Below are 19183 nucleotides of genomic sequence, written 5' to 3'. Positions count from 1 at the left end.
TTGGACAAAACTACAGAAAGAGGTAGGCAGGAGATCAGACTCGCCGCTGACTACATGAGAATGTCTGGTCCACTCACAAGCATTGGGCAAAAATAAATACAGAATAAAATGAAACAAAAAATGAAATTACAATAAAAAACTAAACAAAAAATCAAATTACAGTTAAAAAGACATGATGGTGTGCTGTGTAGGATTTTGAGTTGAACAATCCGCCCCCAACACGCCCCCAGCTGTGTCAAAGTGTGTGTGTGTGGGGGGGGGGGGACTACAAATGAGTGTGTTGAGTCAAAGTTTATAAGACACATAAGCAATTGTTCATTTCTTACGGAGGGACTAGCTGACGAACGGGGAAATGGTGGAGCAACTGTTGGTGTTGGACGAGGCCAGATTCACCTCGGTGAGTCCTGAAACATCACGTAAATTAACGTGATATATATTTGTTTCTATTTACGTCTTTCACACCACAGTTATTGTTATAAAAACATGCACGAGAGAAGTATTGTACTGTCAATTTAGAAAAAAAACTTGGCATCTCGATTTTTGGCATCTGAAAATAGAAAGCCATGCTCATCTTGCCTCTAATGAGCCTAAATTAAATGCTGACTGGGCTGCATTACCCACTAGCAGCTTTTTTCATGTGTTGTCATAACTCACCAGCAGGATTTCCGTTGCTAAATTAAGTTTCTTTAACGTGTCTATGGATGCATTGTATTACCAGATGGTCTCAACTTCCTGTCTGTTGCAACTCCATAAGGACCAACTTCTTCCACTTCTTCTCGTCTTGATGAAACTAAAGCTTCATTTTTTGTCATTGTCAAAGAGGGCCACTGAAAGAAACCTGAATGGTCCCAATTGGTGCTGGAATTAAACATATCAGCCGAGAGAATCACTCAAATGGGCTTGAAATTCACTTCTTCACTGAGCTTTGATTTACAGAGTAGTCCTTTCCTCAGTGCTGTCTGATTGCGCTGACTGACAAAAGCAGGGAATTGTATTGAACGCACAGCAATCCAAAACATTCAATTGCTGTCTCGTTTCTTTTGTCTTTTGACTGAGTGACATCATACAACAGAGTTCTTACTACAAACCTGCTAAACTTTCTTGTGTGTGGTGACCAATTTACAAATTACACACAACAGGAAAGGTGGATTTTTTTTTAAGTGCAGCCTCTTTAGTGTAGTTAAGCACACCCATAAAAAATATATCAATTATATTCCACAATACCCAGTCTGATATACCAGCCCTCCATCAATTTTCTGTACTGGTTATTTTCACCAGGGTGGCGTTATGGCGTCTATCCCAGTGAACTGCGTGCGGAAACCGGGCTACACCCAGAACTGGTTGCTAGGCAATACCAGGGCACAGATGGACGAATAACCATTTGCAGTCTCGCTCACACCTACAGACAATTTAGAGCCTCTTCTACTAGCTTACCATGGCTATTCTTAGAATGTGGACGGAAACGCCAGTATCCAGACAAAACCCACACAGGGACGGGGAGAAGATGCAGATTCCGCACAGGCGAGGCCGGGATTGAATTCTGGTCCTCAGAACTGTGAGCCAATGCGCTAAGCATTCACCACGGTGGTGCTGATGACTTCTCTGCACACAAAATATTTTATTGACCTAAATCTTTTTTGTAGCGACGAGAAGTTACATGACACATCTTGTTGATTTTGATACCACAAGCTGGCCCATACTGGTTTTTAAGCCTGTGAGCTTCACCACACACACTTGAGGATCCCCACCTCCTTCAACTGCACTTGCCCCCTCACAACAGTCTGATTTAAACGAGGCCCTCAAGAGAAGGCAGAAGTTACGATAATTTGGATCTTTGGAGTATTTTAGTAGTAGTATTTGGAGGGAGAAATTCTGTTTTTTTTAATTTCCACTTTAAAAAAAAATTTCCCCTGAATATTATCCAACAATTCTGAGAGAATGCCTTTTATCTGGTAATTTAATCTAAAGTTGTTCTAATCATACATTTTGAAAACTGGATATAATTTTGAAGAATGGAATTTTTTGTAAACATGTAAAGAATAATACAGTGTAAATATTCCTCCCCTCCCTAATTAGTAACTTTTAATGGTACATCTTTGTGTTTAACACTTTGTTGTGTAATTTCCAGTTCCAAGATTTACTAGATGAAATCACAAACAAATGCAACAATTTTAAAGGTATAAATATTTCATAATTAATAATTAATTAATTAAATAATTTACCATCTTTTTGTTAATTCATTTGGATTTCTTAATTACATAATTAGATTTGTTTTCATATTTACAAGCAAGTGTGGAATAAAGTCTTTCTGTCTGTCTGTCTGTCCTCCCCTAGAACCTCACAAAATCATTGCTGGCAGTGGCTTTACTGACGTCATTTGGCAGCTCCATGCTGTACGGATTTAATCTCGCTGTGGTCAACTCTCCTGCCCAGGTCTGAATCAGTGCTACACGTTTTTCCATTTTCTTAATAATTCCCTGGGAAACATCCACTTTAAGGCAGAAGGGAAGCACCGCTACAAACGAACACATGCCATTTGGATTCGCAAACGTGTTATTGGGATGTATCCGGTTGTCATGTGGGGTCATGTGGCTTTGCGTGTTAAATTGAAGAGTACTTCCATCATGTGGTTTAATCAACCCATCACTGCCGGATTTGATGCGGTGTTCAACCGGAGCGAGCTGAGAAGCGTTCCGGTTTGACCCCATGCTAAAGTACAAGTGCTTCATGGTTGCTGAGCTTCACTAGATGCAGCACTTTATTACTGCATACATATATCATACTTTGATTTTCAGTAGTTTACCAAACATGTTATTTATAATTTTGGTTAATGCACCCATCATCTGTACTGATTATCCCGCTCATGGTCACAGAGATGCTGAAGCATATCTCAGTTGACAAAGTGGGATGAGGACCCTGGACCACAAGCCTGACACATAGTGGAGACACAGCTATGGACAGTTTCTCCTTTTCATTGAACTGTTTTCGGAGTGTGGGGAAAAAAATGGAGTAGCAGAAAAAAACTCACACAAGCACAGGGAGAACATGTAAACTTCACAACAAAAAGGTCACATCTGAGATTCTAACCCAGAAGCTCTGACTGTGAGCCAAATATGCTAACCACTGATATCACCAGTGGTGCTGTCAGAGATTAGTTTAAAAGTGACATTTGTGAGGATTGTACGCTTTGGTTTATTTAACCAGAAGACTGAATCGAAATCTCCACCTCTGACGTCATCACCCTGGCTTCCTGTCTTCCATAGAATTAAAATACTGTACATATCTGATATGCTGCTATAACATGTAATTGCTGATGACAACGCTAAGCACAGACAACCGGCTTCTACTTTTTTCACGCACCACGTGTCTGGAACAAGATCCCGGAGATGTGCACGTGAGGCAATGTTATAAACTTGACAAGCTTTAAATTTGGTTAGGACAAAGCTTTAACTATGGTACATGTGACCTGTAGGATGCATTATCAAAGCTGCCAAATGTTACCGAATGTCTATATTTGTTTTTTTTTTTTTTTTTTTTACTTATTACTAGTACTATCCATTCATCTGTTTTCGTAGCCACTGGGGCCTAACCCAGCTGTCTTCGAGAAGGAGGCAGGTTACACCCTGAACTGGTTGCCAGCCAATCGCAGGGCACATTGAGACAGACAACAGTTGCACTCACAATCACACCTACGGGTAATTAAGAGTGCCCAATTAATATTGCATATTTTTGGGATGTGGACGGAAACCGGAGTGCCCAGAGAATACCCACGCAGGCATGGGCGGAACAGGCAAACTCCACACAGGCTGAGCCGGGATTGAACCCAGGTCCTCACAACTGTGAGGCCAACGCTTTGCAGCTGCGCCACTGTGACGCCATTGCTAGTACTATATTATTTTTTAAAACGTTTTAAAAAAACACTGGCAGTATCAGCTCACTTTCATTGGTATAACTACATACTATATACTTCATTTAGTCGCAGTAAATGCTAGTTTGGGACAGCACACCTTACGGAACGCTGTTTACAAATGTCTGCTTTCCGGAGAAGGACAGACGCCTTTGTGTACTCACACAGACACACGCACACACACACACACACACACTACAGACACGCTGAGTTCCTTGTAACAGTGACATCAGACAATTCCCGTAAAAAATGGTGACAGCACACGATTGAAAAGGTCAATTTTATTGGCCAGTCCTGCTCTTACTTTTCCACAGGTATGATTGTGAGCGCTAATAATTGTTTATTTATACATAATGTGTCTAGCTATTGGCTGGGGACTAGTTAGACACCTGTGACCTTCGTGAGGATAAGCGCTTCAGTGAATGGATGGACAAATGATTTGTGGTTCAGATTCAGAGTATTCTTCTTTTCCTACATCAGTACATCAGAGACTTCTATAATGAGACACTTCAAGAACGTTACGGCTGGATTGCAGACAAGAGGCACCTCACAATCTTGTACTCGCTCACTGTGTCCATCTTTGCCATTGGTGGAATGATCGGATCTCTGTTCGTGCGAAAACTTGTCACCAAGTATGGCAGGTTAGTGTTTTCACAGCATCAACTGTCATACTACCAGCAGTGTCAAGTGGCAACAATTTGGGGGTTAAAAACATTTTCTTCATCAAATGGAAGTTAAAATCAGTGTGTGTCTGAACAGGAAGGGTACTCTGGTGAGATCATCTGTGCTGGTGTTTGTTGGGGGGGGTCTTATGGGCTTCAGCCGAGCATTGGGCGAGCCATCCATGGTCATAATTGGACGCTTCATCGTTGGATTACACTCAGGTATGTCTGTGTGTCTCGTGAATGTCCAAAATGCAATCCAGATCGTCAAAGTCATTCTGGAAAATGCATTTAAAATGTTGTGCGTGCTTCATCACATTTAGCCTGTGTTAGTAGTGTTGCTTCATACCTTGCTTCCTAAAAACAAAACACTCAACAAAAACATCTGATTGCAAGTCCAATACCAACAAATTGAATGAGAGCAAAAATTGCAATTTAAGGCTTGTGGTGAGTGCCCTCTCTTCAATGTTCAGGTATCTCTATCAGTGTGGTGCCAATGTACCTTGGCGAGATCGCGCCAAAGAATTTGCGAGGCTTCTTGGGTCTTATCCCAACCCTCCATATTTGTCTTGGGGTCTTCATTGCTCAGGTCCTGGGGTTACATGAGCTGATGGGAAAGGTATAAACAAGGTGGTTTTTTTTCAATCTCTGAGTACAGTATCTGCAAAGCGTTCTAAGATTGTGCTGGATGTTTCGTTACAGGAACAGGACTGGCCTCTGCTCATGTCCCTGATAGTATTTCCAAACCTGGTCCAGTTGATGCTGTTACCATGGTTTCCTGAGAGCCCACGGTACCTGTTGATAGAAAAGGGAAACGTTCACGCCACCATTGCAGGTTTGAAAGGATTTTATCTCCACACATCTATTTTCTGGAGCATCTATTGTCCTCATTAACGGAGAAGTCCGGTTGTTGAAATAACAATGGATCAGATAGCTCATGTCATATGTACTGTACCTTGAAAATTATGATTTTATTCCAGTATCATTTCAGGTTGTTCTGGTAATATTTATATCAGAAATTTTGAATGCTTCCGGTCGCCGACATTTTGATGAGTCACATGACCTACGTGTGCGGATGTGATGTATTATGTGCACAAACACAGGCTCACTTACATTGTGACACAATTATGGCCAGCGCGGATTTCTCAGATTTATCCTCTTCTAATGAAGAAATACCAGATTTAGTTGATCTGGAAGATGGAAGAATATTTCCATACAGATTTGAACCTGTGGCTGTAAATAATGTAGTATTTTTGGATGGTTCTTCGTATATGTAGGCCCTCCTGTAGGAAAAATAGCCGGTGGTAGGCCTGCTCAACTTTAGGTCTAACACTGTACACAACTGAATGCAAACAACTGGATTTGTTGACTAGTGCTTCTTCTTCTTCTTCTTCTTCTTTTCCTTTCGGCTTGTCCCGTTGGGGGTCGCCACAGCGTGTCATCTTTTGACTAGGGCAGGAGCCGAAATACCAAAGGCTAAAGGCTCCCCGATAAGACAGTAACCATACAGGCTAGAGTTTAGGATCACTTAGCATTCTCTTGCTTCGAGCTGCATAGCTTGCCCTGCGTCACATTGTACTTGAAATACTAGCGTCGCTAGTGCTTCCCGGCTGTTGTGTCCCTTTGTGCTGCTCAGCAAATCGATCAAGGAATATCGAAGGGACTGCTCCTGGATTGAGCACAGGTTCCTTAAAAAAACCCATAGAGTACCAAACCAAAACCTCAGAATAATTGTCCGCGTGCACAAAATATTGACTGCATACCCTGCCCTGTTTGTTTTGCGGCTCCGGGTAACCACACTTTGCTATCCACCGGGTCCTTAAATGTTTATTTTTCTTACTGGGCAGAACATGCCACCAAACATTCCGTGGATTATTTCTAACCGAATTATGGCAAAATTCCATGATACAATAAGGCATTTTCCGATCGTGGTGGTACCGCACGCTACAACCCGGCGAGGATTTCTTTGTTTACGCACGTAATACGTCTCGTCCGCGCACGTAGGTCAACATGTGACTCGAAAACATGTCAGCAACCAGGAAGATTCAAAACTCCCGATAAAAATATTTTCAAAGCAACCTTAAATGATATCGAATCAAAATCATAATTTTCAAGGTACAGTACATGTGACATGACCAATTTGATACATTGTTAATTCAACGACCCGACTTCTCTTTTAATATCCTAGGTGAGATGCAGCCTACCCCAGCTGCCCTTGGGCGAGAGGTTTACAAATATTATTAGTTACAAGGGTTAAACTCTTGACATGTTGTCAGCCGATTGTAAATCTTATTTGTTTTATAAGAAGTGCACCACTATTGGTCCTGATAATCAGTCAGATTCCGTTTTAATTAAAGTCGATCACGAGGTAGTTTGGGTTGATCGTGAAGGCGTACTGAAAAAAAAAAAAAAGACAGCCATATTTTTCTGACCTTTAGCTCACCGCGCATATACAAACAACGACTGTACAGGAAAACACGCGAGTCGGCCAGTTCCCCCCTATTTTAACCGCTCTGATGAGTTTGGAGGCTGGTGTAAAGAAGACAAAAACATATCACTTTCATACAGAATGGGAGGCGGACTTATTTTTCATGTTGTCATTTTCGAAGTGAGTTTGCCTTATCTGCCAGTGTACTATTGTAACACCAAAGAAGGGAAATGTGGAACGGCATTTGCGAACTGTTTATGGAAAATACGACGCCGACATTCCTCTGAAAAGCAAGCTGAGAGTGAGAAAAGTAAACGGACTAAAATCCCAACTGGCCCAGGTGTGCATTTTCATTGGTATGGTGTTTTGTGATCATCAACGTGAACGCAGATAGTTACAAAAAATGTTTATAGTTAATTATGTTGTGTTGTGCAATATTGTCTCATACAGTTATGCAAGGCTCACAAACATACATTTACACCTTAAGAATCCTCAATATACTATACTCAATATGTATTGCATTTTTGTCATGGGTAGATCTTTGAGACTTGGTCATTCTAGTTTATCATTGGTCATTCTAAAAAAATAAATAAATAAATGGATAAGGACACCCCCCCCCCCCCACACACACACCGGCGGGGCATCCCGCTTGTCTGCTAATTATTTCGCAACCACGACCCGCTCACTATCACATATTTTGCTGGACTAAGATTTTTCGGATTACAAGGAAGACCAGAATTTATACAACCGCTGCGTGATTCTGACTCGGAGACTGACTTGGGGTTTTCTCTCCCAGTGTTCAGTCCCAGTCAGTTTATTTTGCCGCCCCACACTTCCAGCCCCCCGAGTGCCTTCACCCAGTGGGTCCAAGTACTCTTCCTCCGATCCTTTCTGGAGGACCCGTTTGGCCATCTATCCAGGCCTTCCATGGTGGGTCCAGAGGCCAAGATGCAGCTGACGTCCATCCACGTCTCGCCGGCGACTGAGCCTCACCCGACTTCCGCCAACACTTCGCCGATGACCAAGCCAGCGGATTCTAAATTGATTGTAAAGCTGTAGCCCAGAGGGACAATGAGTTCACAGCCCTTGAGGTGCAGCAGACCGAAGTCTATGAGTCCTTCTTGCAGGAGCAATTGGAGCGGAACAGTGCTAAAATTGCAGTCCTCATGGACCGAGTTCAGCGTGAATTAGACGAGCAGCCGAGTCCCCTTGTTTTGTTCTCCGGCGACCGATCCACACCCGACCTATGTCCACGCCTCGGTGTTCCGGCGGCGACCCACCAATGGCCGCCTGATGATGAAGCCTTGGTGGTGACCCGCCCTGCGACTCGTCCTCGGCCGCCTCCCGCTCCCGTTCTGTTGGTGACCCATTCACGGCCCCCTGACGACCACACCTCGTTGGCAACCTATCCAAGGCCGCCTGATAACCACACCTCGACGGTGACCAATACTCGGCTGCCTACGACCACACCTTGATGGCGACCGATCCTCAGCCACCTAATGTTCCTGTTTTGGTGGCGACCAATCCACGCCCCCTCAGGACCACGCATTGGTGGCGATCCACGCCCGCCTAATGACCACGGTTCAATGGCGACCAATCATCGGCCACCTTCTACTCCTGTTTCGTTGGTGACCGATCCTCGGCTGCCTTCCGCTCCTGTTTTGGGAGCGCTGCCTGATGACCATACATTGATGGCGACCGATCCTCGCCCGCCTGATGACCACGTCTCCATGGCTACTGATCCTCAGCCACCTTCCGCTCCTGTTTCGGTGGCGACTGACCCACGGCAGTCTTACGCCCAAGCATTGGTGGTCCTCTAGTAGCTGGCTCGCGACCACATCTTGGGAGGCCTTCATCCGGAGCCATCACCTGCAACTGTCTGGTTCCTGCTCTGCCTTTGGGTTCCTCCTCGAGGACTTCTGCTCGAGTCGCCCCGTGGGTACCCTGGTGCTTGGCGTCCTGGCCGAACTCCCGACCTGCCTGGGTGGACTCCTTGTTTTGGGTGGCCTGGACGGCCACCAGACTGACTGGGGTGCGGGGTGTTATGCTCTCCCCGGGCCCCTTCCGCCCTCCCCTGGTCTTTTTTTTTCTATGTTGTGTGTGGGATCCGCAGCTTGGGGGATTGTAGTGGGAGGTGTGGCTCTGTCAGGGGTATGGCCAAGCCACTGCCCTGCGCGTTACCAGAGTGTAGAGCATTCCTTTGTCACAGTGAGCGTGTGCCTCCTTAGTTTGACGAAGTCTTGTCCATGTTTCTAAGTTTGCGTCATTGTCATCAGACCTGACCTTGTCCACGTTTTTGAATCTTGCCTGTTGCTTAGCGTTTTTGTACTTCCACTTGTTTTGGACAGTCATTTCGTGTTCGGCCTCCTTCTGGTATAAAACCACTGTTAATATCCCTCTCGTCTGTCTTCCAGCACTCAAGTGGTTCCGTGCTAGAGGCAACATCCAGTTGGAGATTGAGGAGATGCAGGAGGAACAACGCTCTTTGTCCTCCATCCAGACGGTATCTGTTTGTGGACTCCTCATGGACCACTGCGTTCGCTGGCAAGTCATCACCGTTGTAGTGGTCAACATGGGCATGCAGCTATCTGGCATTGATGCGGTGAGTCAGGGAAAGTTGGATTCAGTCGCTCATGTCTGTACAAATGCTGTGCAGTTATTATGGCAGCTCCCCACTGTGTTCCCCCCGTTTGTGTGCCTTCCTGTCCATATATCACAGTCCCACTAAGCAGGGGGCAAACAACCACGCCTCATTATCTTCAGGTCTCCTCTCTCAGCACTAACTCCCATTGGAGGGTTGACCCATCAGCATACAAGCAACACACTATGGTACTCACTGTGCTGTGCCAGTGGAAGCTGCAGGCATGCTGGTTCATGTGCTAGTACAAAATCACAGCAGGGGTGCACCCCGCTGGGTCTGCCAGTCCCAGATGTTCCAGACTGCAATGCTGGAGCATGAACACATAGTGTGTGATACATTTTCAGGCATTCATAATGAACAGATGCAAGTTCCATCCATCTATTGTTTCTTATTTTCTCGACAACATATCCTGTTGAAGGGTGAGAGTTGAAACTGAAGACCAGAACAGTTTACTTGAGAGGTAGGACTTGAACTGATCACATTAGTCCCAAGGCTGATATTTACACCTACTAGTTTTATCCGACATTCCTATTAAAAATCAGTGACTAAAATATTTTTTTAAAAGAGCAAAATTGCGTTTAGCAACTGAGTGTGAAGCGGCTGGGATAAGATAAGCATCTCCAAATCCGAGACCACAGTCCTCCGTCGGAAGAGGGTGCTGTGCCCTCTCCGGGTCGGGGACGAGACCCTGCCCCAAGTAGAGGAGTTCAAATATCTTGGAGTCTTGTTCACAACTGAGGGGAGAATGGAACAGGAGATCGACAGACGCATCAGTGCAGCGTCTGCAGCGATGCGGACTTTGTATCGGTCCGTTGTGGTAAAGAGGAAGTCAAGTCAAAAGGCGAAGCTCTGAATTTATCAGTTGATCTACGTTCCTAACCTCACCTATGGCCATGAGCTGTGGGTTGCGACTGAAAGAACAAGATCCCGGATACAAGTGGCTGAAATGAGTTTCTTCACAGGCTCTCCCTGAGTGATTGCGTGAGAAGCTAGGTCATCCGGGCTGGGCTCAGTGTCGAGCCGCTGCTCCTCCGCATTGAGTGGAGCCAGATGAGGTGGCTGGGCCATCTGATCCAGATGGCTCCTGGACAACTCCTTGGTGAGGTGTTCTGGGCACATACCACTTGAAGGACACCCCCGAGAAGACCCAGAACACAATTGAATGGCTACGTCTTGGCTGGCCTGAGAATCCCTCGGGATCCCCCCAGAAGAGCTGGAGGAAGTGGCTGGGAAGGGGGACATCTGTGCATCCCTGCTAAAGCTACTGCCCCTGCGGTAGAAAATGGATGGATGGAAATGACAACAATAGAGAAAAAAGTTGCATACAGTCATATTTAATTAAACCCCTAATTATCAATATAATATTTTTACATACATATCTATGGCACAGTAGTATATCCATGAATCAAGTAATTAATTTCCACATGAAATTTGGTTTCAACACCTGTCATTGTTATGATGCTCAAGAGTACCTTGGCATTGTGACATTGTGAAATATATTAGGTGATTAGTTGATCAAAGATCTGTTGTGAATTTTCGTCTTGAGCCGCCTGTGCAAAAAGTACTGAAACCCTCACCATTTGGATAAGTCCAGTCAGAGGTTTAGAGAAGGCCGAGTTCAGTTGCTCTGTAAAGGTTGTAGTGCATTTTAAGTTCATCTTGAAAATGCCATCTTTCAGCTCTTGATATTTTTCCAGATTCTGGTTTTCTATCTTCTTCTTGTTGCATTTGAAACTTCTATGAATTATTTGTCAACCACCTGAATGCCTGGATGACAGGCTCACCTTTCATCACATCTGGAACCAGATGCCCACCTGGATCCGAGCTTGGTTATTCTTAAGCACCATTGTCTTCCATTGACACTCTAAATGTCCATCCTGTCATTGACACGGATGTTTCTCCACACTACGCCAGGTGCTCGCATTTGATATTCCATGTCCACTTTAGCTCTCTGTATCATGTGCTTCAGGCCTGTTTTTGTGTGCCATGATGATTGCATCTGTTCCGTCGGACCGACCACTGGTCCGTCTCAGACACTTCTCCGAGCTGTCAGTAGTACACGCTGTGCAGGGTTTTCCCCTTACGCTGGTTCCTCCTCATTCTGCTTGTCGTCATGGGGTTTCTGCATCCTTAGGTGTTCACTTAGCAGTTCATCACTGGCGGCCATCTTCTTGAGACATGTCATCAGCCTCCCTCCTTCTGTTTAGTGTACAGGCTCAGGATGCTGCTGGACTTGGGGTGAAACCCACTCTGCATTGTGAGGACCTTTTTGTCTTTTGGATTTTATATCCTTCTTTGGCCATCTTACTCCTCCAACAGAGTATCTGATGATGGAAAAGAGACAAACTTGAGAAAAGAAAACAAAATAGAAATACCAGCTGAATGAGAAGAATATGCATCCATCCATTTTCTTAGCTGCTTATCCTCACAAGGGTTCCAGGATTGCTGGAGAGTCAAGACTATTTGTGTGTTTATTTGATCAAACCTATACTGTGCTGTACTGTGCTGCACTGTCTCTTTAGCAATGCTATTGTGATTGCCCTTTATTGTTTAATTAATTAGAAGTCAGTTTTATTCATAAAATGTTTGACTTCACCTTGAACTGTCTCCTATTCTTTACATTAGCTACAAAGTAATTAAAAAGCATGCTGTGAAATGGACCTCTAAAATATTTTGGACTGTGCATGGCAAAGTTAGCAAAATGGAAATAAAGGAATCTAAACCATGAAATAAAAGGAGGGAGTCTAAATATGCACAGGGAGAACAATTTAGAGTGTCCAATTAATGTTGCATGTTTTTGGAATATGGGAGGAAACCAGAGTGCCCAAAGAAATCCCACGCAGGCACGGGGAGAACAGGCAAACTCCACACAGGCGGGTCCGGGATTGAACCCTGGACCTCAGAACTGTGAAGCCAACAGTTTACCAGCTGATCCACCGTGCCGCCCAGAAAAGACCAGACAACGTAAATCCCGAAAACATGCTGACACCAGATAACACATGGAGTTCCTCATGTGCGATTCCGTTTGCCATTTTACAGATTAATTGGATGCGTAACAAAAAAAACAAAGCAGGACATACGAGTATGAAGCATAAACAACATTACCTTCACCGTTTACCCTTTAGTTTAGGTACTCAGTCTTGGGATCGTGACCTTCGGTTTTATGATATTCAGTTCAGGATGCAGCTCACCTTTTCCTTGACAGCAAAGTTATTAACAGGATCCAAGTGGAGCTCAGAGGACAGTTGGGTCTTGAGTTGAGAAGATTCAACCGAGTGGTTCCAAGCTGGGGAGGGGGGGGGTCAGCTCTTTGTACTGCGCCTTGAGGTGATGACATTGGCCCATGGGCTATTTGTAGTACTCACTGGTTGCTCTCTTCATTCAACTGCCACAAAGAAGTTAACCCAAAACTTAAAGATGGAGTTGAAAAAGTCATTTGTGCACAATTATGAATTAGTTAATTATTCAAGTATTATATTTAACTGATCGCATTTAATCTTTCCTCATCGTTGTCATAGTTTTAATCTATATGTGTACATGCATGCTTGGCAGTTTGGATTGGTTACTTCGTCAAAATAAGAATATTTAATTGCATCGATCACAAGATCATGCGCACTACCTGAAAGATCGATGTCGCATGAGCCAAATGTGATCAATGAAAATATACAAATGAATTTCAAAGGGAGTCCATTTCATGTTCATTCCAGATGATACGCCGCAACTCAAAGGAATGTCAGTGACGATAAAAATAATCATGTTGATGAATTACCTGGAAATTAGATGAAAACATGTAGCTGTGCTTTTTGTGTGTGTGTGTTATTCTCAATCTCAGATTTGGTACTACACAAATGATATATTCAAGAATGCTGGAATTCCAGAGCCTCGCATTCAGTATACCACAGTGGGAACCGGAGCCATTGAGGTCATCTCTGGAATGTTGGGTGTGAGTGCACACTGGCTAAGAAAATCTGCATGCATGTATATATATGACACGAATCCATCACGATCTTGCTTCACAACCTGTCACATACTAAATGAGATCAGTTGATGATGTACATATTACGTATCCGCTTGACAACAGCACCTTGTTTCCCCTCCTGCAGTGTATTACTATTGAGCGTGTTGGTCGGAGACCTCTGCTAATTGGTGGTTATATCTTCATGGGCCTCTGCTGTGCTGGGATCACCGTGTCGGTCCGCTTCCAGGTATGCCGCCATTCTCTTTTTGTCCTCTTCAATCATTTAGAGGCTTTTAACCGGAACAGGATTTTACATTATTTGTTTGACGCACACAAAAACATGGTTTTTCAGATGTATTTTAATTACCTCCATATGTTATTGTTAACTATCCTACGTGCTTTGAAAGATGCTATATGAATCCATTAATATTATTATTGTTGTTATTACGAATGAAGTCATACAAAATGAAATATTTGGGAGAATTTGTAGAACCTATCATCAGTCAGTCAGGTGTAAATGAGTTTGGGTAAAGTATCTTGCCTGATATTTTCCCCCAGTCTTTTTAATGTAAATTGAACATTTGAATAATAGAAATGTAATGTGACAACACATTTGACCGATCACAGGACGAGCTGCCATTCATGCACTACGTCAATGTAGGCTGCGTTGTTGGGATTATTGCTGGCTTCTGCATTGGTCCAGGTAAATATTAAATTAAAGCACCAATAAGTGACTGTTTTGTGTTTTTCATTCTACTTATTTATTTATTGATTGATTTATTTTGCATTGCTTACCGGCTCTCCCTGCTGCTGTGTAGTGGAGCTTTAGTTTTTATACTTTTGGTCAATGTCTAAAGAAGAAAATGCAGATTCAACACTCACACCATGTTCTGAAATAAACATTGTCTTAAAGTTGAATTTGCAGCAAAATTAATGCAAACACTGCACACAATCATGCATGGTAACATCAGCACTTATACACTAGTGATGATAAAGCATTTGGTGTGCTGGCCGGTCCATTGGTCCATTCCCACTTTAAAGTTGTTGTTGTTTTCTTTGTTGTAAAATATTTGTCTAAAACTAAATTCACAAAAGACACATTTTAACATTTTTTACTTTAGGCCATTGACAAGTACAATACTATATGCCATATATCCTTCCATTATCATAATACAAGGGTCGCGAGAGTGCTGGAGCCCATCCCTGCTAACTTTGGCGAACTCCACTCTGAACTATTTGTTATGTAAATATGATTCTTTTTACGTGTTTTAGTTTTTTTTTTTTTTTTTTTGGGAGTGGGGGGCACTCCGACAGTTGCACTGCATTATAGTGAGGTATCTATACAGAAATATGTACTTCTTGCAGTCGGATGCTCGGGGGTGGTTTATGCCACACAATATCAGACCAACTAGCGGATCTGGTCTTTGTGCGTTAGGTGACACTGCCTCCTCCTGGACACACATGTGATGATGCAGCCTCGCTCCAGCGACCCCCTCCCTCTTGCTCGCCCCCGCTCCCTCTGCCTGCACACTGATATTGTATTTCATTAGTCTTGTAAATTAGGAAGTCTTAAGTGCCACACCACATCCATTCCCACAGTCATTAATACAAGGGAAAGAGTTGAGTGAAGTGAATTAAGAGGCAATCATTTTCAACATTGGGAGCCATGTTGAGTGGACCTGCGAGGATGATGAATTGGGGAGAATCCGGCGTACACAATGTCATTCGTCAAGCAGGCAAAAATCTATACTTCGGCGCACAGACTACGCTTTCTGTTGCCGCAATTAGACTTTTAATGGCTCATTGTTCATCAGCTCGGCGTGATGAATGCAGCTTCCGTCAGACTAAAGCCTGCACGCAGCGTGACGCCTCCTATACATACCGCAGATGTTGACAAATTATGGCCTAGTTATTAGCCTGACGGTATTAAACCTTCATCTGCGCAATTATCGTGTGCAGATAACGAGGACGGCATTTGTAACACTTAACATTAGAGCATTGGGAAGAAAATGCTAAATTTCTCCTTCATCACCTTCACGTTTAATAATGAAGTATTGTGTATTTAAGGCCGCAGTCATTTAAAAAAAAATAATAATAATACTCCAATCCCACAAGTCCCAGCTAAAATCATCTTTTTATGGTTTGGCCTTTTTGCAACTTGGCAAAAGTCTTCCTTAAAGTCACAAATAAAGCACATAAAAAAAGAACCATGAAATCATGTTTTTACATCATATTGTTCCTTGTTTATTTTCAATGACTTCCAAGAAAAGTCTTTGTTATGATCTCTGGAAAACGTATTAGCTGCTTCAATTTCCATCACCTGCTGTGCACTTGACTATTTTACAGGATTTCTGCCCCAACACCACACCAATTATCTGCTGGCCTTTGAAAAGCTATTTGAATACTTATTTGATGTCGAGCTTCAGGTCCATAAACTAGAACACGTTTAAGAACAGGTTTTGTCTTCACAAGTAAAATAACGACAAAACGTTACTGACACTGTCGCTCTAGTGTATCCCACTCCTTCTACTGGTACGCTGATTGACTTACCAGTAAGGACAAAGAGCACACAAGTACAGGGACCTTAAGATGGATAGCAAATAAATGTTTGAACAACTTTTCAAACTGGCCAGCATTTCATTGTCTGCTGACTGAACATTGCACCTTAAGAAGTGTTGCTGATTTCGAAAGTTGACATTTTTGCAGCCGGTGTGCCGTTCCTCATCACTGCAGAGCTGTTCAAGCAGTCGCACCGACCAGCAGCTTACACCATGGGGGGCTGTCTCAACTGGTTGTCTAACTTCACCATCGGCTTTGTCTTTCCCTTCCTTGAGGTCAGAACTTTTTTTTCTTTTTTTTTTCACTCTTAACTATTTATGAAAAGCGTGTATTTTATCTGTGACTGCTTGGATTTGGGCGGCACGATGATGGGACAAGTTGGAGGGTTGACCTCACAGTTCTCAGTTCCCAAATCCTCGCCTGTGTGGAGTTTGCATGGGTTTTCTCTGGGAACTCCAGTTTCCTCCCACATCCCAAAATCATGCACCAATAATTGGACACTCTAAATTGCCCCTACGTGTGATTGTGAGTGTGGCTGTTGTCTGTCTCCATGTGCCCTGCGATTGGCTGACAACCAGTTCAGGGTGTACCCCGCCTCCTATCCAATGACAGCTGGGATAGCTCCAGCTCTCCTGCAACCCTTCTGAGGATAAGTGGTTCAGATAGTGGATGGATGGATGGATGGATGGATGGATGGATGGATGGATGGATGGATGGATGGATGCTTGGATCTGGTCTGGAGAACTTCATGAATCTGACGTTTAACTCACTAAAGATCTTCATTGGCAAGCCTTATGGTGAACACAAATCCCGAAAACAATTTGTAGCTTTTACTTGATGTCACAATGGAACAAAACGGTGAATATGTCTGCCTCACAGTTGTAAGGTTTGTGGTTTGAATCTCAGCTCAGCCCGCGCAGTGTGTTTCCCCTGTTTTTACGTGGGTTTTCTCTGGGCAGTGAGTGTGACTGTGAAGAGTTGTTTGCATGTTCATTTGTGCCCTATACTGGTTCCCAGACAATTTACTAATCATTCTCATTATAATCATACTAATAGTATGTTGTAATAGTATTATTACACTGGAGGATAGTGTTGATGATGATTGCATTCCATCCATCCATTTTCCATACTGCTTATCCTCACAATAGTCACTGGAGTGCTGGAGGCTATCCCATTTGACATTGGGTGAGAGGCAACTGAAGGGTGCATATCAACAATCATATTAACAATCATTCACGCTCACACTGACATCTACAGACAATTTAGAGTCTTCATTACACCTGCCGTGCATGTTTGGGGATGTGTGAGAAAACCAAAGGCCCTGGAGAAAACCCATGCACGCACGGGGAGAACATGCAAACTCCACACAAGCGAGGCCGGATTGCAACTTCGGCCCTCAGAACTCTGAGGCAGATGTTTAAACCACTTGTTAACCATGCTGCCCAATAATAATAATAATAACCTTTTTTTTTTCTTTAATCTTTTCCCATTAGGCGTCGCCACAGTGTGTCATCTTTGCAATTAGAAGTGTACAAAATGAAAAGCTCTAAATTCTACATTTGGTCCTGAACACATAAGAAGGTTCAGTTTTGCTTGGATGTCAAACAAAAGACGATAATATCCAGGGAGTCCTCCAATTAAAACCGTCTCGACCTAAAACATTTTGACTTTGCGACGGCCGTGTCTTGTCCGCCATTTTGGCTCCAGCACCATAGTGTTTCTGCTTAGCTCATGCATATTGCTTATCTGTGTTTGTGGACCGGGATTATATTTGGCTTTTTCATCCACCTTTTTACACATTATAGCCCAAAAGAAGAAAGCTGGATTTTTTTTTTTTTTTTTAGCAATGCTGGTCCGGCCGAAAGAAAAGCAATGACCATGGAAACGAAGCATAACATCCTAAAAAAAAAATGGAAAATCAGAACTCTGAAAAGATTTGGCTGGAGTTTTGAGAATATGGACAATTTGATGTTAAATGTCTCTAAATATTGAACTGATTTTCAAAATATTTAGCATTAATTTGATAATAAATTAGTTTTTAATGAATCAATCGTTCCACCTGTAAATTTCGTTAAAAGTGTCAAACGAAATTGATCATAGTATAGAAAACACTTGGCCTGAACTTTAGTGATGAAGGCATGAAGTGAAAGTGATTTGTATCCTGGATATGCCTCGCACACCTCATTTTACATTCTTATTTGTTAATCAAGTGTCAAAGGAAGTTAGCCTGTACCATTATAAAACTTGAAAACAAAACAATATGACAAAATAATAGTCTTAGCGCTTACTCCTTTTACTGTAAGTTTTCTTATTTTTCAGAACTTTTGGTGTTAAAAAAATATATTTTCTTTAAGAAACACCCTTTGTTAACCTCCTCCATGTTTTGGGAAACAGCCAACGCAGAACAAACGTTAAATGAATTGCTCGTTGTGGTCTTGTGTGATAGAACAGCATTTAATTTGATCAGAGCAATTAAAACTGTGACACAAGTCCTGCACTCAAAAAGTAAAAAAAAAAAAAATATGGTACACAGTTTACCTGTGGCATAAAACATGAGCACACTCAGCATATTTGCCCTCTCCAGCTGGCTACAGGACCTTACTGTTACCTCATCTTCTGCGCAATCTGCCTGGGAGTGGCTGCCTACGCCATCTTCATCCTTCCCGAGACCAGGAACAAAACCTTCATGGAAATCAGTCAGATGTTTGCCTGCAAGAACGACATCCTTGAAGAGGAGCTGACATCCAACGGGCATCTGAAAATGTCGCTGATGAATGGCTATGGGACTCTGTAAGGAACAGGTGGACCTGCTCAGTTCGGTCGAGTGGGACTATGGCAGAGGTGTAGAAGGTAAAAGCATCAAGACATACGCGTGCTCTTCACATGTGTCTCTCATTAAGCTTCCAAAGCATTTGAATGTCTTTCCCAGTAACATGCAGCCTTTTTCCAGGAATTTGGTCCTGAGTCCCAACTTCGCATATCCAAGCACATCCCATGACCGTTCATGAACAATCATATAAAATGTACC

At 43.2% G+C, this 19183-nt stretch overlaps 1 protein-coding gene across 1 annotated transcript; it reads left to right on the top strand.

Moving 5' to 3' along the window:
* Nucleotides 1–279: 279 nt before the first annotated feature.
* slc2a15b (solute carrier family 2 member 15b) lies at nt 280–18949 on the top strand. The gene is made up of 12 exons (XM_061829361.1): nt 280–397; nt 2335–2433; nt 4388–4548; nt 4667–4791; nt 5043–5188; nt 5272–5404; nt 9412–9599; nt 13471–13581; nt 13742–13843; nt 14224–14299; nt 16303–16430; nt 18740–18949. The coding sequence occupies exons 1-12, from the start codon at nt 353–355 to the stop codon at nt 18947–18949; spliced, it is 1524 nt and encodes a 507-aa protein (XP_061685345.1). The 5' UTR covers nt 280–352.
* The last annotated feature ends 234 nt before the right edge of the window (nt 18950–19183 follow it).

Source organism: Syngnathoides biaculeatus, chromosome 9 (genome assembly GCF_019802595.1).
Source record: "Syngnathoides biaculeatus isolate LvHL_M chromosome 9, ASM1980259v1, whole genome shotgun sequence".
In the NCBI taxonomy this organism is placed as follows: domain Eukaryota; kingdom Metazoa; phylum Chordata; class Actinopteri; order Syngnathiformes; family Syngnathidae; genus Syngnathoides; species Syngnathoides biaculeatus.
This window is presented reverse-complemented; position numbering and strand designations above follow the sequence as displayed.

Coding starts and splice junctions, on each gene's coding strand:
- slc2a15b (XM_061829361.1), top strand. CDS start 353: ATGGTGGAGCAACTGTTGGTGTTGGACGAGGCCAGATTCACCTCG. Junction 9,600..13,470: donor AGCTATCTGGCATTGATGCG/GTGAGTCAGGGA, acceptor TCTCAATCTCAG/ATTTGGTACTACACAAATGA. Junction 13,582..13,741: donor TCATCTCTGGAATGTTGGGT/GTGAGTGCACAC, acceptor CCCCTCCTGCAG/TGTATTACTATTGAGCGTGT.